Source organism: Erpetoichthys calabaricus, chromosome 3 (genome assembly GCF_900747795.2).
Source record: "Erpetoichthys calabaricus chromosome 3, fErpCal1.3, whole genome shotgun sequence".
Classification (NCBI taxonomy): Eukaryota; Metazoa; Chordata; class Cladistia; order Polypteriformes; family Polypteridae; genus Erpetoichthys; species Erpetoichthys calabaricus.
Window position 1 is genome coordinate 127723026 of NC_041396.2, and position 25724 is coordinate 127748749.

The 25724-nt window shown below is 37.9% G+C and overlaps 1 protein-coding gene across 2 annotated transcripts in view; it reads right to left on the bottom strand.

The window, feature by feature from the left end:
* Window positions 1-1331: 1331 nt before the first annotated feature.
* Window positions 1332-25724, bottom strand: part of agbl5 (AGBL carboxypeptidase 5) — a 149997-nt gene continuing 125604 nt past the window's right edge. The window contains exons 14-18 of one of the 2 annotated variants that reach the window (XM_051925008.1): window positions 18854-18972; window positions 4354-4406; window positions 4113-4252; window positions 2268-2380; window positions 1332-1983 (exon numbers count right to left, since the gene is read on the bottom strand). In XM_051925008.1, the coding sequence (XP_051780968.1) occupies window positions 1912-1983; window positions 2268-2380; window positions 4113-4252; window positions 4354-4406; window positions 18854-18972 (497 nt within the window). In that variant the 3' untranslated portion in view covers window positions 1332-1911. Of the gene's footprint in view, window positions 1984-2267; window positions 2390-4112; window positions 4253-4353; window positions 4407-18853; window positions 18973-25724 lie in introns of both variants that reach the window. The other variant, XM_028797353.2, reaches the window with a different exon arrangement.

Consider the following 25724-nt stretch of genomic DNA (forward strand, 5'->3'; position numbering starts at 1 on the left):
ACCCCTGTAAATTTGACTGGACCAGTACAGCACAGCACATCACATCCATCAGGCCAGCCACTTTCCAAACTGGTTTATTCCTCTAATGGATCATGAGGACAATGCCTGCTACATTTTTTCCTTGATCTACCCCTCTGGTCCACAGTTTAAAACTACAAACCAAACAATTCAGATGTGTTTAAAGTGCACATTGCAGACTGACTAATTTCAGGGTATTTCCATACATTTAGGTCACACCATGTAGAAGTGACAACACCTTTGCTACATGGTTAAATTACAGTCTGCAATGTGCACTTTAATCACATCTGAATTGTTTGATTTGAAATTTTAAACTGTGGCGTAGTGGGGTAAATCAAGGAAAAATTTGTCTTTGTCCCAAACGTTATGGAGGACATGTATGTACCAGTAACACAGGATGGGATGAACACACAAACTGGGACAATGTACTGCATAGTTACCAGTCAACTTGGTAGTCTCTGAAGCTTTTGGGGACTTGGAAAGTAGCAGGATTACTGAAAGAAAAAAACTTCCACTCACTGACAGCAGCCTTAAAATGAAATGAAGTGAAAGAATGCCATGTAACCTGTGAGATCACAGATTAAGTGTGGTGCTGCCATGCTGAAGATGTACTTGAGATAGATAGATAGATAGATACTTTATTAATCCCAATGGGAAATTCACTTGGCAACTGAACATAATATTTAGGGGCCGTCAAGAATTTTTGTGAGAAATTTGAGGGACACCCTTAATAAAATTATAGATATCGTAAAGGAATTTGTCATTTTTTTCATGCCAGATATTCATTTGGATTGCAGAAACCTTTTCATACCGTATGTATTTCTAACACATGAAGAAAAGATTTAAATGCATGAATGACTGACCTTACCCTCAATCTATTCAAGACAAAAGTTCAGTCAGATAAACCATCAACCTATTTGCTTTTTCCATTTCATATGCTGATGACAAGTGATGCAATTGGCAAGCCAGTTTCCATAACATAGTAAAAAACATCATACATCAGACCCAAGGTGAGAGTCCGAGACATTAAACAGAAATGCAGGACACCACAACAGGGCAGCACCAGGCGCTCATGCTTATTCCAGTCTGTTTGTCTTTTTTACCATAAAGTATTTAGGACAGTACTACATGGGGGTGTCCACTCACAGTAGTAGAGAACTCACTTCTCACACTTGCCTAGTGTCCTTTTTGCACTTTATTACAAACAGCCTGACACTTTAGACAGATTTAGAGAGAGAATAAAAGGATGAAGAGACAAAACAGCAGGACCACTCTTCTAATAAAATACATTTGTTAAAATCTAAAAAAAAAAAATAATTATAACCATGCTAAGAAAGTTCAGAAAACAAAATAATGTGAAATGAAAAGTAGTGAGATAATTGAGAAATGGTGTCTGATTAAAAAGTAAAGCACCAAACCCCGCAACGCAAATAAATAGAAAAATAAACACAAGTATTCAGTCTTACATGTGCAGTGGCTTGTAAAGATTAAACCTGAGCAAGATATTTTGGTGGTGAATTAAAGAACTGCCAACAGAGCTGTTTTGTTTCATTGACCCAACAGACCACTTGACTTTAAGTGGCAGCAAGCATGCCAATACGTATCCTTTCCACAATCCACTGAGTTGGACTCCCATTTAAGATGCTGGAAAAAAGGAGCACATCCTGCAGCAAACTGCACATCACATGCGGCCTGGATGGCAGTCAAAGCTCATATTTCTGTCCCATCAAGCATTAAGTCTTTCCTGGATGACATGCAGAAAGACCACTGTGGATGCCATTTACTAAAAGTGAATAAATACACCCAAAGATAATGCAGCTTAATCAGAGCTATAATTGTAATAACCTCAGGCTGGCCACCTTCTGTGAACAGTGAATTGCTCCTCCTGTTTGTTCATGCTTCGCTGCACAAGATGCTTGAATACGTCAGAATCTCCCTTGAGGATAACTGGTTTTCTGTAAGATCCTAGATTTAATGTTATAGAAAAGGTGTTGGGTTTTCAGATAAACAAAAAGAAACATTAAAACTATAAAAACAAATATAAAAAATATAAAATGTTTTTGTGTACTTAGTTCTTCAGTATTTAGTTAATCTCTTTCTTAAAGCAGTACAAATACAATGCAATACACCACAATTATGGAATTTTTACCAAGGTATTAAAATTTCTCTTAGCCAAAAATTCTCCAATATCCCTACAGAAGGAAAAACAGCTAAAAAATAGAAATCACCCCTTCAGCTGAAGACATTACCTTAGTGGTATCTGTTGGTGTCCTTGAATTTGGGTCATTCACATTTAGTGATCCTGGTCTCTTATATTTTTGGAGTGGTCTGGAGTTGAGAAGCAAGGCTGAACTTTCCACACCTAGAATACCTAAACAGAAAACAGGGTGGTCAACAGAAAACCACACAAACAGATTTAAACTGAATTCTAAGCCTGTGATTGGAACTGATGAAAGTAACAGCCCTGTAACAAACTAGAATAAAAAAGTGGCAAAGATTTCATGATAAAATATGCCATCTACTGGCATGCAAGCAGTTGCCACAGTTTGATAAAATGACCCAAATGCGGTCTCCAAAAATCCTTTCAACTGCTCCAGACTTCTGAGTTCAAATCCTGGCCTCATCTTTGTGTGTCCCTTCAGGTGCTCCATTGTTTCCTCCAGTATAACAAAGCCATGCAGGTCAAGGCGCTTGGTGATGCCCACTTGTCATCGAGTGAGTTCGCACTGTGATGGGCCAGCACCCCACCCAGGGCAATCATTACACCTGCTGAGGCAGGCACCCCAGAACCTTGAACTGAAGTCAACAGACTCAAAAGTTGAATGGACTCTCCTCTGAAATCTGCAAGTTATGTTTGTCTGCTGTAAGTTGTATACATGTCGGTTCTCTCACTTTTTTCCTCTGTGATTTTTTTATGGCTTTTATTCATTCAATTCCAATTCCCACAAACTTCTTTCAGCTGCTCACAAACTCATCATTGTAATGAATATAAATTGACTAATTTTGTATTTTGTTTTATTCTTCTGGTATAATAAACAGACACTTTTGCCTCTCCTGTATATGCTTTAGCAGTTATGTTTCCTATTTAAAGCAATTTTTTTGAATTCAGAAAAGCGAGTGATAACTGCACCCATTGCTTTATCCTTGTCTAAAAGAACATCTCCATTAATGTGGTGCAAGCAAGTCTATATTGGCAGGACTGATGCATTACAAGGGGTTAGGCAAACAAAACAAAAAAACTGTTACCACTCTCAATAGCATGCAGGTGTTCTTGCTTGATGTTTAATTTCCCTATTTTTAATATTTCTTATTTGACTGATGCCTCTATACAAGGCAGCTTGTAACATCTGAGATACAATCGGTTACTTTTTATTTGTTTTTCCAGTTGGAGCACAGACTGGGTCATTAACTTCCTCGTGGTCACACAATGTCAGTACCAGGATTTGCAGCCCTAAGCCTTGACCACTGCACTGCACTGCACTGCCTAAGTCCCTCGATGTGTTCAAGAAGCATTTGCAGACTCTTTTGTTTGGTGAATTTCTGTCTTACTGATAGTACTGTTAGGATTTGTTACTTAGGAATTGTAACTCACTTGTACTTTGTTCTGAGCTCTTCACTTGTGACTATGAATTTTGTATCTTGGTCCTGCAGCACTTGTCCACAAGCATTCCCCAAGATTGATGTTTGCTCAATTATGTAGACCTCTTTTGTAAGTTACTTTGGATAAAAGTGTATGCTAAGCAAATGTAAACATGCTGCCATGATCTGTGAGTATCATAACCTTACCTAAATCTGTTTTCCTTGACTGAAAAAAATCTATGAACACAGTTTACTTGACTGCCTAGCATTAGGAGACATCTTAAATTCCAAATGCTGAGGACATTTATCAATAAGACTGATTAATATTTCTTCAGTGCATCTTTTATTATACTGCACACAAGGAACAGTTTGCAATTCCATTAGTAAGGATGGCTGTTAATATTTTTAAAATGATTATTTCTTCTTCAAACCATGCTGCTGTTCATCCCATAATAGTCAATAGTAATGTATTTTGTGGGCTCTTTTTAAAATCTCTGTTTACATAAATGACTTACCCATTCCTGTTGGTTGCTTTTTGAGACTCCACACTTTCAAAATTGGTTCCCCATTAAGAATGTTACGTTGAAACACACTTGGACCAAATACTGCATTTTTTCTAATGGGGATTTTGCTGCCTCTTGTCTTTAGTTCATTCCTATTGATAGTAATGAAACATTTAATGAATCCACACCTCATGAACTCACACAGAAAGTTATGGCTCAGAAACAAAAAAAAACATATTGGGATGAGATTTACCTGGAAAAATCTCCTGAGGACTTCAAACGGAGATTTCCTTTCTTCTGAGAGTTCTAAGGAGGAGGAGGAGGAGGAGGAAAGCAGAACAGTAAAGGATACTGTGATTGTAACTTGGTATTAATGACAAGTACATTTTAACACTGAGTGCACACATTACAAATATATAATATACATTCTACAATTCTGTCTAATATACTACATATGGTGGCGCAGTGGTAGCGCTGCTGCCTCGCAGTTAGGAGACCTGGGTTCGCTTCCCGGGTCCTCCCTGCGTGGAGTTTGCATGTTCTCCCCGTGTTTGCGTGGGTTTCCTCCCACTGTCCAAAGACATGCAGGTTAGGTGCATTGGCGATTCTAAATTGCCCCTAGTGTGTGCTTGGTGTGTGGGTGTGTGTGCCATGCGGTGGGCTGGCACTGTGCCTGGGATTTGTTCCTGCTTTGCGCCCTGTGTTGGCTGGGATTGGCTCCAGCAGACCCCTGTGACCCTATAGTTAGGATATAGTGGGTTGGAAAATGACTGACTGACTACATACAGTATACATCCATTTTCATTTAACACAGTTTTTATTTAAAAAAAAAAAAAAAATCGAATAATGAATTACTGGGTAACTGTTGTCACACTGGATGTGACACCAAAAATAGCCATGATTAGGAAGCCAGCATATCACAGAGCACCATAACACACACATAACTGTATACACTCACAGTGGCAAATCAAAGTCATTTTCATCTTTGTTAATGAGTTATTGAACTTGAGTGCTCAGGCAGACTTAGGGAAAACATGCAATCTTTGCACAGACAGTGAACACGCCAGGATTCAGACAGAGAAGCTGTGAGGCAATGGTGCTAAGCAGTGCACTACTGGGTTGCTACATCCATTTTTAATCCAGTTCCAAGTCACTGGGGTACCAAATCCCAGTCTAACAGTGGTGTCTAAAAAAACAAATCGGCCCAGATTGAAAGTGTATACACTGCTAGGCACAAATTGCTGTGATGTAACATTATCAAATGTCACAACAACACATTTTTAAACAGAAGACATAAGCCTAAATCAGTGTCTCTTAAGTTATGGGTCGTGACCTATTTTGGGTCATGTGATGTCTGAACTTGGGTTGCACTGATTCAGGAATTACAATAGTACTGAATGAGAAAGATTTACAAAGAAAATCTGCAGAAAGCCTTGTGGTGGGCCGCCATGGGGAAAACAATCTCCCTAGGTGATGTTCAGCGACACTGAAAAGGCAAAGTTGGGTTTGCAAGAAGTTTAAGAAACACTGGCCTAAATGATCGTGAGAAGAACATTCACTCTTACCAGGGCCCAATGCTACAAAATCTCAACTGAATAATTTCTACAGATAACTTTTGCTATCATGTCAATTACTGCTTGGCAAAAAAACCCCAAAAAACAGCCATATTGCAATTACTATCGGGGTTATTGCCGTGAGGATGGTAAGGCAGTGCTGTGCAGTGGTCAGATCAGGTCAAGTCAAATCAAGTCTGATTTACCACATTTAAAAAAACTAAAATGTTGACAAATGTGAATTACAACAAAACCAAATCGAAAATTAAACAAGAGTGGACTATAAAAGGATAAAATAAAAGAAGATAAAAGGAAAATAAAATTAACACATAAACAAAATGCTTGCAACAGTGCAATCGTAAAACTGAACATGCAGTTACATAACTGAGAATATGCAACAGAGTTCTAAAACAGCCCATTCACACAACTTAAAAGCAAGAGAATAAAGTCAATTTTTCATTGAGGGGGCAGGCTGTTCCAGTACTTAAAACACTAAAGCAAAAGCCCTGTCACCCTAAGCTTCAAATATATATGTGGAACAGACAGAAAAAATAGATCAGAAGTCCGAAGAAACCCCTATGATGAATCAAGAAAACATGAAGCTGACCCATGTAAAGCTTTAAAAATAAACAATAAAATCTTAAAATCCAGCCTGTACTTCACAAGGAGCCAGTGGAGAGAAGCCAATATGGGTGAAATGTGATTCTATTTTGAGGCCATTCAAAACTCAGTCGATAGCATTTTGAATTAATTGTAAATGAGACAGAGATAAGAAAACACCAGCACAGAGGAACTTGCAGTATTCTAAGTGGGACAAAGCAAAAGCATGAATAAACTTTTGCAAATCTTTAAAAGACAGTAATGGCATAACTTTAGTGATGGTCCTGTGCTGAAAAAATGTACTTTTAATCTGTTTATCCAATTTGAAACTGGAGTCAAAAATGACACCGAGGTTTGTGACATGAGGCCTCATCTGTGAGGTTAATAGATCCAGGGTGCTTAGAATACTATTAAAACAGGTTGGGTAGCCAAAAAAATAATGTGTTGGGTTTCTGTTTTGATTTGGTTACATGGAGAACATTTGATGCCATCTAACATATAGTATCCTCAAGGCAGCTAAAAAGACAATTGAGGCAAAACAGTAGCATATACAAAGACAAAAACTGGTCCTAGAATGACGTTTGTGGTACCGTGCTGGTAGCAGGGGTTGTGGAATACTGTATGAGGAGTTAAGAAACTTGACACTAAAGGTCCTGCTCCTATAGAAGTTTGTAAACCACTTAAGAGAGGTGCCCCAAATGCTAACCCATTGCTCAAGCCACTCAATAAGAATTGCATGAACAATTGGGTGAATGGCAGCCTTCACATTTACAAAGATCAACAGAGCACACCCTCAGAGTCAACTGCTAGATTCACATTATTTGTCATACTTGGAGGACAGATTCGGTACTGTGGCACAGTCTGAAACGAGACTGAAACTTACCAAGTCAGCAATTTTGATGTAAAAAGGGTTATAACTGAGACAGAATAACTATTTTCAAGGATTTTAGAAAGAAATGAAAATTTGGAGGCAAGGTTAAAGGATTTAATCAGAGGTTAAACTACTGCATTTTAATAAAACATCTAACAGCAACTGCTGTTCAACAACTATTTATAAATAGAGAAAAAAAATGACATGAAACACCACTTTAAAGAAGTAAGCACGTATAATATCAGGGGAACATGAATTTGGCTTGATTTGAGAAATGAGGTAACTCAAGTAAGTTAGAGGCACTGGCTGAAACTGACTGAAGACAGCAATTTGTGATGAAAAATGCCCCTTTAGAAGAAGGAAGAATGTTAGATCCAATATGATCAATTCTACTAATTCAAAAAATTGAGAAATCATTCCAGAGAACACAAAACACTGCTGAGGTTCATTGATGGATTAGGTCATTAACAATGCTTTATAGAATTTGAGATTTGTGTCAAATATTAGAAATAATATCAGAAAAATATTTTGTTCTCAGTGTCTTAATAGCCTCCTGATATTTGCCCAGACAGTCGTTTAGAATGTTATAGGATATCTGATTTTCTTTCCATTTCTTCTCTGCCTCTCCAAAAGTCCCCCTGAGTGAACGAGTGGCCATGGCTGTATTTTTCTCTTTTGCTTTCTCATTTTTAGAGGAACTATAGAATTCTGAATGTCTATAAAATTATAAGAAAGAATCAACTGACCAAATCTCAGAGCAGCCCTGTAGGCATTAAAGAAGTGATTGGTAGTAGAAGAGTTAAAAAATGGGAGTAAGATATTGGAAAAATAATACTAGGAAGTAAGCACAGCAGACTAGCATCGAAAACATGGATCTGTTTTCCATGATTTGAATCTCACACATGGCCATTGTCTATGTGGCATTTGCATGTTCCCACAGGTCTCCACTGGCTTACCTTCCACAATCCAAAAGATCTGTAAGCAAGGGTAACTGGCGACTCTAAACTGGAGACCAATGTAAATGAATGGGTGGGTGCACATGCCCTGTTATGAACTGGCATTGTGTTCATCAGATGTTTCTTGGTTTTTGCCCAGCATTACTGATAGCCTCTGGACCTTTTCCAGCCAGAATTGGATTAAGCAAGTTTGTATGCATGTTATCGTTGTGTTTGGATTTTAATTAAATCCTTAAATGGCCTTTTCTTTCAAGTATTATTCTATGCTGAATATATTCTTATTTTAAACAATGCTTTTCATGAGTGCATCATCATATGATGCAATACAGGTGTAATACAAGACCAGTAAAACAAAGAGAAACTATCAAAAACTGGGCAGAGCCACCACAAGTCAAGACTAAAACAAAAAAACAACAAAAAAATTTGCAGAACCTAGCAGCATGATGGTAGAAAAAGTGTAAGGACAGTAGCAGATGCTGTAATCCAGCTGAAATGATGAATATTTCTGTACTGGATTTGAAAAGTCAGGGGTAGGATTTATTCATAGGTTAGAAAAAAAGGTGTAACATTCATTTAGTACAGTCAAGTGTGACTCTGTAGCTAGTGACAGCAGGCATTGACTTAACATTGGTGTATCTAACACAGTTGAGATTGCACATTTGCAGATAGCTGGATTTACCAATAAAGACACCATCCATAAGGAACAGGAGACGAAAGTATCATTGCATTATGGGCATTTCAGGTTTGTCTAGGTGGCCTACAGTATTAAAGGTAGCAGTAAGGACAAACTTTCCGGGAGCGGGGATCAGGAGTGAGGAGAAGTTCATACAAAATGTACAGTGCATCCAGAAAGTATTCACAGCGCATCACTTTTTCCACATTTTGTTATGTTACAGCCTTATTCCAAAATGGATTAAATTCATTTTTTTCCTCAGAATTCTACACACAACACCCCATAATGACAACGTGAAAAAAGTTTACTTGAGATTTTTGCAAATTTACTAAAAATAAAAAAATTGAGAAAGCACATGTACATAAGTACTCACAGCCTTTGCCATGAAGCTCAAAATTGAGCTCAGGTGCATCCTGTTTCCCCTGATCATCCTTGAGATGTTTCTGCAGCTTAATTGGAGTCCACCTGTGGTAAATTCAGTTGGTTGGACACGATTTGGAAAGGCACACACCTGTCTATATAAGGTCCCGCAGTTGACAGTTCATGCCAGAGCACAAACCAAGCATGAAGTTAAAGGAATTGTGTGTAGACCTCCGAGACAGGATTGTCTCGAGGCACAAATCTGGGGAAGGTTACATACAAATTTCTGCTGCTTTGAAGGTCCCAATGAGCACAGTGGCCTCCATCATCCGTAAGTGGAAGAAGTTCAAAACCACCAGGACTCTTCCTAGTGCTGGCCGGCCATCTAAACTGAGCGATCGGGGGAGAAGGGCCTTAGTCAGGGAGGTGACCAAGAACCCGATGGTCACTCTGTCGGAGCTCCAGAGGTCCTCTGTGGAGAGAGGAGAACCTTCCAGAAGGACAACCATCTCTGCAGCAATCCACCAATCAGGATTGTATGGTAGAGTGGCCAAACGGAAGCAACTCCTTAGTAAAAGGCACATGGCAGCCCGCCTGGAGTTTGCCAAAAGGCGCCTGAAGAACTCTCAGACCATGAGAAAGAAAATTCTCTGGTCTGATGAGACAAAGATTGAACTCTTTGGTATGAATGCCAGGCGTCACGTTTGGAGGAAACCTGGCACCATCCCTACAGTGAAGCATGGTGGTGGCAGCATCATGCTGTGGGGATGTTTTTCAGCGGCAGGAACTGGAAGACTAGTCAGGATAAAGGAAAGATGACTGCAGCAATGTACAGAGACATCCTGGATGAAAACCTGCTCCAGAATGCTCTTGACCTCAGACTGGGGCGACGGTTCATCTTTCAGCAGGACAACGACCCTAAGCACACAGCCAAGATATCAAAGGAGTGGCTTCAGGACAACTCTGTGAATGTCCTTGAGTGGTCCAGCCAGAGCCCAGACTTGAATCCAATTGAACATCTCTGGAGAGATCTTAAAATGGCTGTGCACCGACACTTCCCATCCAACCTGATGGAGCTTGAGAGGTGCTGCAAAGAGGAATGGGCGAAACTGGCCAAGGATAGGTGTGACAAGCTTGTGGCATCATATTCAAAAAGACTTGAGGCTGTAATTGCTGCCAAAGGTGCATCGACAAAGTATTGAGCAAAAGCTGTGAATACTTATGTACATGTGATTTCTCAGTTTTTTTATTTTTAATAAATTTGCAAAAACCTCAAGTAAACTTTTTTCACGTTGTCATTATGGGGTGTTGTGTGTAGAATTCTGAGGAAAAAAATTAATTTAATCCATTTTGGAATAAGGCTGTAACATAACAAAATGTGGAAAAAGTGATGCGCTGTGAATACTTTCCGGATGCACTGTAATAAAAACTATGTCAGTGCTTTGTTGAGGTGGCAAACCTGTCTAGGAAGGCAGAAACACAAGGTTGTCTATTATTTGTCAGAAAGTAGAGTGGAAATAAAACAGGAAACTGAAAAGTTTTATTCAAGAAAAGATGATTTGAGAATGGATGAATACAAGTTCACTAAAATGGAAGAATCAAGTATTGGTGTCTTTGGGGACAGAGACAAACTTAGTAAGTTTGTAGGCACCAAAAAATTGAGTCGTACTGAAGAATCAGAATATTTTTGTAATTAGAATTTCATTGGTGAGGAGATTTTACTACACAAACTAATATATTTCCTTCTATATTAAAATAGGCCTTTAAAAACACTGGTTGATCCTCAGGGACTGAGTGACCACGGGTTGTCAGCTGCATATTGAGTCATGATTTGTGATCACAATACATGAAAGGCTGGATGTAAAGCTGTAGACTGGAATTCTCAGTTGAGGAACATATCAGGAATAACTCAGCATTCATACACAGGAAACACAAAGACTCAAAAGGGAAAAAGCAAAGCTGAAGTTATTAAGCCGGCAAAAATCAAAAAAACATGAAAAATTACTATGACAGTCAGTAAATGCCAAGACATTAAGACAAGAAGATATCCAGACTAAGCAAATAAGCCATGTGAAGGGATTATATATTTTTGTTTCATTATTGTTTCAGCCTGCAATTTAGAGGTCATTGGCAGTAGATTCCTTAAAGTAGCCTAGTCTTGACTAGTATACAGTATTTCCTTGGATTCAGGGGTACACAGTAAATGGAAGCTGGTTGTGGTTTCTTGGAACAAGGTTGAAGGGTTGCAAAAGAAAGAATATTGGAATCTGGGAACAAGGCTGAAAGGGGCTTCAAATGAAAGAATATTATTTATGGAGGAAAAGAAATGGGCACAGATAATGAGACCAAAAAGACTGTTAGCACAGACAATTCCTTGAGAATGTTTTTGCTTTTTATACAGTACGTTATGACGTTTTTTGTTTAGACTTGAGAATGAGTTAAATATTACTGAAAATGGTCTTGCATGGTTTAAATCGTAACTTAAGGACCGACAGCAATTTGTTGCTGTTGGTAAATTTAGGTCTGACCCATCTTATTTGTTTCTGGGTGTCCCTCAGGGGTCAGTTCTTGGCCCTCTGCTCTTTGTCACTTACATGCTTCCTCTCGGTGCCATTATTAGAAGGCATTGTCTACAATTTCATTGTTATGCTGACAACATACAGATTTATTTAAACATGGGGTTTATGCAGACATTACCTACTCCTGCACTGGTTGACTGTTTGGCTGACATCAAACACCGGTTGTCTGAAAACTTTCTCAGACTGAACAGTGAGAAAACTGAGACTTTAATTACGGCATCTCCAGGAACTTTAAAAAAAAACAGACAACTTCTCAGTAAAAATCCTGGGCTTTATTATATCCTTGTCTACACAGGTTAAAAATCTTTGTGTTATTCTTTATCCTACACTTTCCTTTGATCCACATATTAATAATATTACCAAGATTGCCTTTTTCCACCCTATGCAAGATCTTTAAAAACAAAAGAATATTTTATTTAAGGTCAAAATTTAGTTTTTAAATATTGGATTTTTTCTCTTAAGTCTGATCCCAATTTTTATAAAATTGAAAACTGTTTATGGCCTTACCTTTATTTGTAAATGAAGTCCATGCGCCTATCCTTCTCCATGAAAATTTCAGTCACTTTCTTGTAAAAGTCCTCCTTATTTTCCTTTAGTTTTAAAAATCTTAATCTTTCATTTTGTCAGTCAGTTGGAACAAAAAAATAAAAATAAATGGACCACTGTAGCGCACTTGACTTTCTGATATCGCTAACTTACTGGCGCTCAGAGCCTCTGCGCAGAAGAACAGCAGCAACAAGCACCTTTTGGACTCACATCTGCCCCCTTTGGTGCGGCACGTTACTGTCTACCTCAATTTGTGCCTTTTCACTGAGGTTTTACGTCCGATCAGCAAGACTAAATATGTCACACACATTCATTAAGGGTATTAGCCAGACTATGAAAAGTCAGGGTGTATAATAAAAGTGTCTACGAACATTATATTGGCGGCATACTTAGAGACAGCAACAGGCACGTGCCAATTGCATGCATCAGCCCAGTGTGTGAGGGAGAGTGCAGTCTGAGATGAAGTTCTGCTCGTCTTGTCGCTGCTGCACCTCATGTTTCTCCCCTGTATTTGATCAGGAAATTTGCAAATTCAGCGATTTTGACTGTAAAAATTATCAAAATTATTGGAATCATACAGAAAGCAAATTTATAGCAAAGAGCAGTGGACAAATTTATTTTATGTAATCATCATTAGTTTTTTTTACTTATCATGATGACAGGTGAGACCGCATGTCCCTGTATGAAGTGCCAGAGAAGTTCTGGACTTCCACTAAGTACTGATCCAGCTGGTCCTGCATTGAAACGCTGAGACTCTTTTCTTCTTCTCGCATGCTACATTTGTTTTATTATCATCTGCGCTGTAATTAAAGTATTTCCATAAGTTACTTTCTCACTTTCTGCCCGCAAACATCTGTGCAAAACTCGCCATCATCAACCACAAGTGCTTACTGCTTCAACCCGACGAGCCAAATGTGCTCAACAAACAAACAATGGTCCTTTACGGAAGTTGCGCCCCATAACTATAGTAAGCCCAAGGTACAAGATCACTGCATAGCGAACAGCGCAATGTAACTGAAGGCTTAGGGAAACCTACAAACAAACCCTCTACACGACTGAACTGGATTGAACGAAAATGCTATTGCTGTTTTTTTTCATTTTTACTCAATTTTCGTTCTCGTTTTAGTTCGTTCACATATCACTAATTTTTATTTAGTTTTAGTCTCTCTGTTTGCTTTAATTTCAGTTCTCGTTCTTGTAAAACGAAAAACAATATTTTTAGTTCTAGTTCTCCTTTTTCGTTATGAAAATATCACCGGTAGAACCTCCTGAAATTTGTCAGTAAAGAGTCAATAGGTTCTGCTGAAAGCCTAACCTGTGTTTTATCCAAACCATGAAACCTTGATATCTGTGTGTTTAGCTTATAAATGTGTATTCAGAGCGTGAGGCTTACAAACACTTGTAGAGTGGAGCTGTGGTACTAGAGTAGCTTTAGGAAAAAGCTCCACTAATGAAGGGTCATGTTTTTAACAGTGGCTTATATGTGCATTTTACTGAACAGGTTTTATGACTACTTCTGTTATACTACATATCCATTCATCTATCCAAAGTCAGACCAACATCTGGCTAACTGGGGACTGGGGCTAGGACCTAGCCTGGAACGGAAGACAGACTTCCTGCTCTGAAAAGATGTCTTAAAAATGTCCAGTTCTCATCTACTGACCCAGATGCAGATAACCTTAAATCCTCATGGATTAGTTGATACAACCAAGACATTTCATTGCAGCTGTGTACTGTTTTAGGGTAGTGTAGCTGAGGTACAGCTAGCAGTTTTTAAGGTTAGCCTTAGCAAGCCATACACTACTGCTGTCACCATCTACATAACTTTGAAATTATTCCATGGATGCCACTTGGTTAGAGTTCGCAAAGACTCTCTGAAGACTTTATGTGAAGGATGCTAACCCGTTTTTAAATGACTTTGAATGACTTCCTGCAAAGAATGTAAACAGAATGCTTTAAACATTGGTTGACAACAAACTGAACAAGTAGGAGACTAAAATGGATTTTTAACTTGGTGAATGAGGAAAGTCTGTTGTCTGTTATAAGCACTGAGTGATGGTATTGGGCAAATTTGTCTTTCTTTTTAAAAGCTTTAGCGCAAACAATGCTGCAGCATCTGAGACTGTTCCATTTTTTATGAAGTGCTATAGTGTTTTAAAGGGTATGAAGTGAAAGCCCTTGTGCAAGCACATCAAATGAAAAAGTCAGACAGAAGTATAATAAAGGAATATGAAACATTTAGTAAAAGAGAGGCTGAAGGTAATTTTGCAGAGAACCAAAGAGGCCAAGTTAAATAAACATTTTAATTAGAAGGCAGAATAAGAATAGCTAGCTAGTGCTTCTTTTAAAATGAGAGCTGTCGGGAGTTGGTCTCATCTGTTACAGGAGATGGACATCTGAAGCAGAACTCCGTTAGCAGTGGTGTTATTTTTTCTCTAATTTTTTTATTATCCCGCAGTATCCTGTATTTACCCAACCCAAGTAGGTTCTATTACAGTATATTCAAGCATATATAAACATGAGCACCAAGAAAGGGGCTCAGAAAGAAACAGAAAAGAAATATAAAGCTACATCCAAGCCTAGACAGGCATCAAGTCCAAGTTCAAGGTACAATCTGACCTGGAGCAGACAGGTGAAAGCACAGATTTCCTGGGACCCAGGGCTGCTGCATCACCTCCAGCCGAGAGCGAGTGTGCAAGTGATTCAGGTCATGATAGCTCATCGATTCCAGAAGATTCATTGAAACTGAAAATGGCCTTGCCTTCCACGTTCTCATCTACTCCTCGCGAGCCGGGAACATCGACTTGAACTGGGCTTGCCACTTCACCCGCGGAGCATGAAGGCCGAAATGATCTGTCTGAACTGAAGGTAATGATCACTGCAATGGCCACCGCTCAAGACAGAAAGGAGCTCAAGAAAGATATAAAGAAAGAAATAAATGATATAAGGAAATAAATAAATGACATACACATGACAAATGAGAAGCTGTGGCAGGATATTAAAGACCAGGAGAAATGTGTAAATAATCTATTTGAAGCAGCCTTTAAAAGGTATGCTGGAAAAAATTGAGAAACAAATTCAGGAAAATGTGTCTAAGTTTGAGAATAAACTTAGAGCACCTGGCGTTCAGTTGGAAGATGTTAAGCAAATTTCAAGACTAAAATTGAAACAGCCTAACATCTGGCATCTGCTGCTGACAGAAAAGCAATGGCTGCAAATTCCAAGTGCAAAAAATTCGGAGACAGATTTGCTGCACTGGAAGATGGATGCAGAAGGAATAATATTAGAATTGATGGTCTCCCTGAGAATCGTGAAAGTCCAAACCCAGTGAAATTCGTAGTTGAACTATTCTCTAAAATAATTAGAGAACACTTTAAATCAGACACCGAGATAGCAGCAGCTTACTGCATACAGGGATCAAATACTTCTAAATCTAGGACTCTTATTGTGCGTTTTGAAAAATTAGCAATCTATTTCTAATCTGTCCTTTTAATCCTTATAATTATAAGTGCCAATGTAACAACAGGCTTCATGGCAATAACTCCTGGGAAAATTGGAAATTAAGGTCAAAGTTGTCTTATTTTCAGTTAAGACTACAAAATGACAACAAAAGTTCAGAAGCAATGTCTCCAAGACCGGACAGTTAACTTTGTGAACTGGAATGTTAAAGGCCTGAATCATGAATGAAAGAGAAAGAAAGTATTCTCTCACCTAACAGGTCTAAATGCTAAAATAGTATTTTTTTCAGGAGACCCACTTATTAAGCAAGGATCAGTTTCTGCTGCACAAAGACTGGACTGGCCAAATATTCAATTCCAGCTTTACAAAGAAAACTAGAGGTGTGGGAATTCTTATACATAGAACAGTTTAATTTGTACTATCAGATGTAGTATATGATCCTGAAGGCATATGGAGAAATGCTTATGAGATAAAGGGGATTATCAGAGAAGGACCGGAACAGAAAAATTCTCTATATGCAGTTGATATGGTATTGTATACAGTATATCAGATCCACAAAATAATGTGCCTGCAGTCCTAACAGCACTAACAGAATTTCAAAAGATTTCCGGTCTAATAATTAATTTGAATAAAACTGTGTTCTCTCCAGTGAATTCACAAGCATACAATATTAGATTGGACACTTTCCCTTTCATCATCACAGATCAGTTTAAATATCTAAGGGTAAACATCACAAGTAAACATAAAGCTCTTTATTAACACAATTTTGCCCTCTGTATGGAAAAAAATTAAACACAACTTGCATAGATGGTCAACCCTTCATCTCACTTTAGCTGGAAGAATTAACATTGTTAAGATGAATATCCTTCCTAAGCTTCTCTTTTTATTTCAGAACATTCCAATATGATTAAATAAAATTTTTTTTAAGGAATTAGATTCAACCATAACCTCATTTATTTTGAATTCAAAACATCCACGTATCCAAAGATACAAAGACCTAAGGCGGAAGGTGGCCTGGCTCTACCTAACTTTCAGTTTTATTACTGGGAAGCAAATACACAAGCTATAAAAACCTGGACATGGACACAAATAGATGAACATACACAGGGTTGCTCCACAATAGAAATAAAAATCTGCAGTACTTCTTTATATTCCTTGCTTTGTACCCCAATAAATAAAAGTTATCGCCAATATACAAACAACACAATTGTGCTTCACTCACTCAGAATATGGAACCAATGTAGGAAGTATTTTAAGATACAGAAGCTTATATCTGTGGCACCTCTGCACAAGAACCACCTTTTTGCACCCTCTCAAACGTACGCAGTTTTTAATGTCTGGAAAACATTTGGGATTAAATCACTTAGAGATCTGTATATAGACAATGTCTTTGCATCCTATGAACAATTACACTCCAAATTTTACTTTCCAGCAACACATTTCTTTCACTACCTTCAAATTAGAAACTTTGTTAAACAGAACCTACCCAATTTTCCTCACCTCCCACTTACCTCTATGCTGGAAAAAATATTGATCAGTCTTGAGGACTCAGACAGCATTTCCGTAATATATAAAACCATTTTACAGTCCCTCCCTTTCAAAGATCCCAGATTACAGTGGGAAAAGGATCTCTCACTCAACATCTCAGAAAAGGAGTGGAAGGTAGCAATGCACAGAATTCACTTGAGCTCCATGTGCGCAAAGCATACAATTATCCATCCATCCATCCATTTTCCAACCCTCTGAATCCGAACACAGGGTCACGGGGGTCTGCTGGAGCCAATCCCAGCCAACACAGGGCACAAGGCAGGAACCAATCCTGGGCAGGGTGCCAATCCACCGCAGAAGCATACAATTATTCGACTCAAAATTATATATTGAGCACATCTGTCTCGTTTAAAATTGACCAAAATGTTTCCAGGGCAAGATCCAACCTGCGAACGCTACAATCAAGTTCCAGTCTCACTGGGCCACATGTTTTGGGCGTGCACCAAATTAACGTCATTCTGGACCAAATCTGTAAATGCCTTTCAGGCAGCCTCGGAGTCACAAACCCTCCTAACCCATTAACAGCTGTATTTGGTGTACTTCTAGATGGACTTAAAGGGGAGAAGGACAAACAAACTGTAATTGCCTTTACTAAACTATTGGCACATAGACTTATCTTGCTCAACTGGAAGAATCCTAACTCTCCTATTCTATGTCATTGTGTAACTGATGTTATATACTATTTGAAACTGGAAAAAAATCTAATTCGATCTGTACAAAACATTTTCAAAACCTGGCAAGATCTAATCAAAAACATTTTAGAATAAGCATTTAAATTGAGGAAGCAGGTTCTCTCCCTTCTTTTACTCCACTTATCTTTATTCATTTATTAATTTATCTATTTACTTATTTTTACTAGCTGAAAATTTTACTCTGCTGACCTAACTCTCTTTCTCTGGGGTGGTGGTTGATCTGTTTCAAATCTATTTTTGTAAAACTTGATATATTTGTATGGAATGTTATTTCATTTTAATAAAATCAATAAAATAAAAATAAATGAATAAATAAAATAAATAAAAATGAGAGTTGTCATCAATGTAACAACATGCATGTAGCAAGTCGAGAGTCACATAACATCACATCTTAACTTATAATAAAATAAAATCACCAATGACAATAAAAAATAAAGGGTTGTAGTATGAGAAATATGAGTTGCAGCATGAGAAATATATACCAGAAATTAATTTTTACAGGCTTCCATCCGCTTTTGACTGCACTTAAACAAGTTTGGGGTTGAGACTGGACAGACATATTTCCTGCTGAATGGCAGGAAAAAAAACGGGACTGTGTGTCAGTCTTTTAAAAGATTTATATATATATATATATATATATATATATATATATATATATATATAGCATACATACATTTATACACATATACACACACAAACACACATATACACAGAGTCGTAAAAACAGGAAAATAAAGGTTACCATTTAGGTGAATCATCTTTAAAAAACAATAAGTCTAGGAGAAAGAGCCAGTAAGATATGCGAAAAATGTGAAAACACTGATATCCTCCATGACGAAAATCAGCTGTAAAATTGAAAATATATTTATGAAGCAAGCTTTTTATTAGCACAGTTTATCAGACTCAGTTCCAATACCTGTGGTGAAACATGTCCAGGCCTGGAATCCTTTTTTATTTGATGATTTTCTTGTATTTGACCCTTTAAATGAAAGCCACTATTGTGGGACCCAGCATGCAAACTAGAATAGCTGAAGCCTAGGCAAAAAAAAAAAAAGAAATGCATTTCAAATAAAAAGAAGCATAAAAAATAACAATACACACAACAAATACATACAGCAAAATAAATAAAGTGTACATTAAACCTGAGTGTTACTTTTTTATGGAATATGTATTTCAGATTAGCCAAAATTTTAAAAATATCATCAAAGCATCAAAAAGGCAAAATAACAGCAATGTAAACCTAATACCCACCCATTATCTAAGGATAAGAGCCCAACTGGGCACCACTGGCTAACAGTACTGGGTAAAGCAGTTAAGAAAACAAGTAAAACAGATTTTTGGTTTCAGCTTGGGTACATTTTCAGTGAAAGGCTTTTGGCTTTAAAATTTTGTCTGATTTTCAATGCAGGTGATGTTATGTTTCTGTGATTGCTTAATTGCCTTACAACCCTGCCTTTGTGAGGTCTGCCATGTTCTAGCTCTCAGTAGGAGTACAGAACAACACAGGCAAATTAAGTAGCAGAGGTTGGCTTTTTTATTCCACTCTTCCACTATCACCAAGAGCCATTTTATCTCCCCTATCTTTTTAAGCATGTTCCTAGGCCTACTTCTGTTGCTTCTCTGTATGCGGAACATATGCTGGTTGAAAGGAGCTCAACCAGGCTGTGGTGACACTAGAAACCAAATGGCTTCCACTTCTTCATGTACAAGACTTTATTTGGAATACTGTTGATTTAATTTTGTGTAATTATTTTCTTTTTCTGTGCCAAATGGAGAGAAAAAACACTGGATCACACCCAAAGTGCAAGGACGTACTGTATTATGGGCTGACAGTAGTGTATAAAGTGATTTTTATCTGTAATGAGAAGGTATATATGCAAAAAACAAAGAAGGCAGAAAATGTTTGTTGTGCACAGTGCAAAAAAGAAAAAAGTAAAAACTTAAGAAATGTTATAAACAAAAAGTTGAATAATAATAATTTGTCATGTACTACAGTTGTTTCTTCCAGCTGACGTAGATGGATAAATATGCAGATCTCTGTTGCTTGCATTTAATTTTACTACTGAACAAGCAACATTTCCAGACACTTGTTAGCATGACTCTTTCAATCTCTCAATTTTCACTGTTCTAATGAAGATAAAGAAATGCTGATGATGGAAGGCATAAGAATAAATCATAAACGTAATTTACCTTCAAGACAAAAATCACCCTGACAGATTTAGTATTTATGTCAATGCAAAGAAAGAAAAGGAGAAAAATCACAGTGGACTACTGTGGATGAACACATTAGTAGCAGGTTAAGTGCTACATACAACTTGCCACCAACCGGTGTAGCCAAAGGGGGTGCCAATTCATTATACTGGATTCAATTCAAGTGCCCCTATGTGAGCATGAAAAGAGCACGCAAACTTCAAGTATACAGTGACTGGGCAAGAAACTGAACACGGGCTTTGATAAAGTACCACCATTAAATAATCATATTACACTAAAACTCACATAAACATATTGATGAGGAAAAGTGGATTTAATGACAGCTGTTATTCTGTAAATAAAACTATTGACTTTTTTGTATTTAACTGGGCTCAGAATTACAGTGTACTGAGCATGCACTAAGTGAAAGGTGCTATACAAAAAACTGAAATGAATTGAATATGTTGATTCAAAAATGAACACTCAGGTTTAAGGGAAAAAGCAGGTGATAGTTAGCTATATATCAAGCATTCAACAATGTCTAAACAGCTAGTAAAAGAATTAAACAAATTAAGAAAAAAGAATAATGAGATCTCAGACTAAAGCAGGGCAATGACATTACTGAATTTCATAAATCTTGATAACCCTCATGTCTTAATATCTTCAATGTATTATACAATTATTTCATGCACTGTACTCTTTTTTTCATGGAGCACAGTTCAGCATTAACATTTTTATCCTTGGCAGGGACTACAGGAGACTACAACACTCTGAGAGTCATCACAGCACAAGCCTGGATAGCAATATAGCTATAAATAGTAAAACATTGCTAACTACTTTGTAAAAATGGGGAAAGATATTAATTTTAATTTTTAGAGACCATTAAATGTAGAAAAGGTATAAAAATGTAAAGAATGCCATTATATAATCTGAATAACTGTGTATAACAATGTGAGTATAAACCATTCAGAATGAAGTGGTTTTCACTCATTGACAGTTTACATATCAAATGTCTTGATCTGTCAGTTTCTGATACTTTTATCTATTTTGTTGCCCAGCAATGCATGTTACAGCATGTTTTTACTGAGCTGAAGTGGTTCAACACCTTACAATTTATAAGGCACTCCTAGTGAAGATAGTTAGGATTGGGCATATGTGACAGGTGAGAACAACAATGTTTGATGGATTAAGAGGTTATGTCAATACTGTAGTTCAACAGGTCATTTAAAAAATAATTCTGCACTGTACACACTCTAGTGGACAAGGTATTATACTTTAAACAACAGGACTGTGAGTTTAGTCTAAAAGAACCTTATGTATTGTGTCATTCTGAGCATTCAATCGTCAAATAATATCTAAACATTTCAGTACAATGCCTTGGAATGGTGATAACAATACAAAAACACTACATAAAATACAGGTTGCTTGTATTGCAGGAAAAAACTACATTCATTAATTATTCAGGCTGTACCTCTTTGAAAACTTATGTAACTGTCCCTGCAATCAACAGCACAAGTAGAATTACAAGATGTTACAGATTCTGTGAGACCCTTCACTTATGTTATGCTAAGGAATCAATTACAAATGTAAATTTCGAAATGTGAAAAGCATATAATAGTCGAATAGTTGTTTTGACTATGTGATTAAATCAGTCAATGTTCATATAGGAAATCATGCCAACTTTGTAATCTTTCCATTAATCAGTCCTCCCATTTTTCAGGTGATTCCTGGTCATGTAAAAAAAAAAAAAAAAAAAAAATCTGAAAGACTGCCAATAGTACAGTGCTGTGCAAGTCTTAGATCACATGAGGAAGTTTTTGTTACAGCAAGTTATCTGTGTAGGCACGGAATATTTACTTTCTACCAACAAGAAAGAAAGAAAGAAAGAAAGAAAGAAAGAAAGAAAGAAAGAAAGAAACTTCTGACTTGTCCATGGTGCACAATTGAGTATTTTTATGATATGATCTTCATATGGCATCATAAAGAATATTGAAGAACTGGGCAAGTTGAAGACAAACTAAAACACCCAAAAAGCTGTCCACCTTGTGAATAGTGCATAAAAGTTAATTGTTCACAGACAGAAGGAAATCCAGTGTAGCAATTGCTTATCTGACACCTAAGTGCATACTTTGACTGAGTTACTAAGGTATAAAAGAAATGGTTTCACACAACATCCCAGTGGAAATATAACAGAAGTGATTACAGTACACAAAAGACCATAAAGTGACAACTAATGGTAGAATGTCTTGTGGAGTCCAAACTTAAAATTTATGTTAAAAGAGGAATTGGGAAGAACTCCCTTAGTGCCTGTCTGTAGTAGTAAGTGAAGAATGGTGTTGGCTCAATAATAGTCTAGGAGTTAATTTCAACTAAAGATGTAGGGGATCTGTTCAAAACTGTATGGGTAAGACCTACTTGGAGTGGAAGTCTACCGATGGAACACTAACAGTTTGTGGAATCACTTGGACACAGCAAACAACCAAAAATAGTCACGAGAAAGAGTTAAAGAAACACCTGCAAGAAGCCTGGAAATATTTAACACAGGACTACCTGAAAAAATTATACAATAATTACATCAGAATGTCAATGCAGCATTCCAAATAATGACTCGTTTCAAAAACGTTGGTTTTTATGGTATCAATTTAATGTTATATGCTGTTTTGACTAGCAAATAAATCTTTTACTGCTTAGATAAGTAGCTTTAAAAGGACTTTTTTGGATGGTCAAAGTGTTTGTACAGTACAGTAAGTGGAAGAGATAAATTATGTGAAGCCACAAACCATATAAATGTATATTCACCTTATTAAATCTATGGAAGATTATGTGAAGTGTGAAAATAAAAATTGTTACTAAAACTATAGGACCTGACTTTTTTGCTTGTTTATAACAATGATGGCTAATGGCAATACTATGGTAATTAAAGTTCTTCAAACAACATTAAGAACATAAGAAATCTGACAAACAAAAGGACAAACATTTAATCCATCAAGCTCATTTGTTTAGCTAGGTTAAGCTCCTCCATTATCTTATCCAGATATTTCTTAAAGGTAGACAAGTCTTCTGATTCAACAACATGTCTTGGCAGTTTTTTCCAGATTACCACAACCCAATGAGTAAATACAGGTACATCTCAATAAATTAGAATATCATTGAAAAGTTAATTTATTTCAGTAATTCAATTCAAAAAGTGAAACTCATGTATTATATAGATTCATTACACAGAGTGATATATTTCAAGTGTTTTCATTTTGCTGATTATGGTTTATAGCTAATGAAAACTCAAAATTCAGTATCTCAGAAAATTAGAATATTGTGAAAAGGTTAATATTGTAGACTCGTGGTGTCACACTCCACTCTGCTAATTAACCTAAAACACCTGCAAAGGTGTCCTGAGCCTTTAAATGGTCTCTCAGTCTGGTTCAGCAGGCAACACAATCATAGGGAAGACTACTGACTTAACAGTTGTCCAGAAGACAGTGATTGACACCCTCTACAGGGGGGGTGGGGGTCTGGGGTTTAAGCCACAAAGTGTACATTGTACATTCACAGAGTGCTGTATCCAAGCATATTAATGGAAAGTTGAGTGGAAGGAAAAAGTGTAGCAGAAAAAAGTTCACAAACAACAGGGATAACCGCAGCCTCAAGAGGATTGTGAAGCACAGCCCATTTAAGAATTTGGGGGAGATTCACAAGAAGTGGACTACAGCTGGAGTCAGTGCTTCAAGAGCCATCACAGACAGACGTATCTGGGACATGGGCTACAACTGTCACTTTCCTTGTGTTAAGCCACTCCTGAACTAGAGATGTCAGAAGCGTCTTACCTGGGCTAAGGAGAAAACGGACTGGACTGTTGCTCAGTGGTCCAAAGTCATCTTTTCATTTTAAAGTAAATTTTGCATTTCATTTGGAAATCAAGGTCCCAGAGTCCGGAGGAAGAGCGGAGAGGCACAGAATCCAAGTTGCTTGAGGTCCAGTGTGAAATTTCCACAGTCAGTGATAATTTGGGGAGCCTTATCATCTGCTGGTGTTGGTCCACTGTGTTTTATCAAGTCCAAAGTCAACATAGCCGTCTACCAGGAAATTGCAGAGCGCTTCATGCTTCCCTCTGATGACAAGCTTTATGGAGATGCTGATTTCATTTTCCAGTAGGACTTGGCACCTGTCCACACTGCCAAAAGTACAAATACTTGGTTTAATGACCATGGTATCACTGGGCTTAATTGGCCACCAAACTCACCTGACCTATGCGGTATTGTCAAGAGGAACATGAGAGACACCTGACCCAACAATGTAGACGAGCTGAAGGCCACTATCAAAGCTCATGCCAAAGGAGCCCTGACCAAGTATCGGCTGCATACATGGACATACTTTTCAGTAGGCCAACATTTCTGTATTAAAAATCTCATTTTTTTTATTGGTCTTATATAATATTCTAATTTTCTGAGATACTGAATTTTGAGATTTCATTACCTGTAAGCCATAATCAGCAAAATGATAAGAAATATATATTGGTTTTTGCAAATTTATTAAAAATAAAAAAACTGAGAAATCACATGTACATAAGTACACATGTACACAGCCTTTGCTCAATACTTTGTTGATGCACCTTTGGCAGCAATTACAAGTCTTTTTGTATATGATGCCACAAGCTTGGCACACCTATCCTTGGCCAGTTTCGCCCATTCCTCTTTGCAGCACCTCACAAGCTCCATCAGATTGGATGGGAAGTGTCAGTGCACAGCCATTTTAAGATCTCTCCAGAGATGTTCAATCGGATTCAAGCCTGGGCTCTGACTGGGCCACTCAAGGACATTCACAGAGTTGTCCTGAAGCCACTCCTTTGATATCTTGGCTATGTGCTTAGGGTCGTTGTCCGGCTGAAACTTGAACAGTCGCCCCAGTCTGAGGTCAAGAGCGCTCTTGAGCAGGTTTTCATCCAGGATGCCTCTGTACATTGCTGCAGTCATCTTTCCCTTTATCCTGACTAGTCTCCCAGTCCCTGCCACTGAAAAACATCCCCACAGCATGATGCTGCCACCACCATGCTTCACTGTAGGGATGGTATTGGCCTGGTGATGAGCGGTGCCTGGTTTTCTCCAAATATGACGCCTGGCATTCACACCAAAGAGTTCAATCTTTGTCTCATCAGACCAGAGGATTTTGTTTCTCATGGTCTGAGAGTCCTTCAGGTGCCTTTTGGCAAACTCCAGGCGGGCTGCCATGTGCCTTTTACTAAGGAGTGGCTTCCGTCTGGCCATTCTACCATACAGGCCTGATTGGTGGATTGCTGCAGAGATGGTTGTCCTTCTGGAAGGTTCTCCTCTCTCCACAAAGGACCTCTGGAGCTCTGACAGAGTGACCATCGGGTTCTTGGTCACCTCCCTAACTAAGGCCCTTCTCCCCTGATTGCTCAGTTTAGATGGCTGGCCAGCTCTAGGAAGAGTTCTGGTGGTTTCGAACTTCTTCCACTTATGAATGATGGAGGCCACTGTGCTCACTGGGACTTTCAAAGCAGCAGAAATGTTTCTGTAACCTTCCCCAGATTTGTGCCTCGAGACAATCCTGTCTCTGAGGTCTACAGACAATTCCTTTGACTT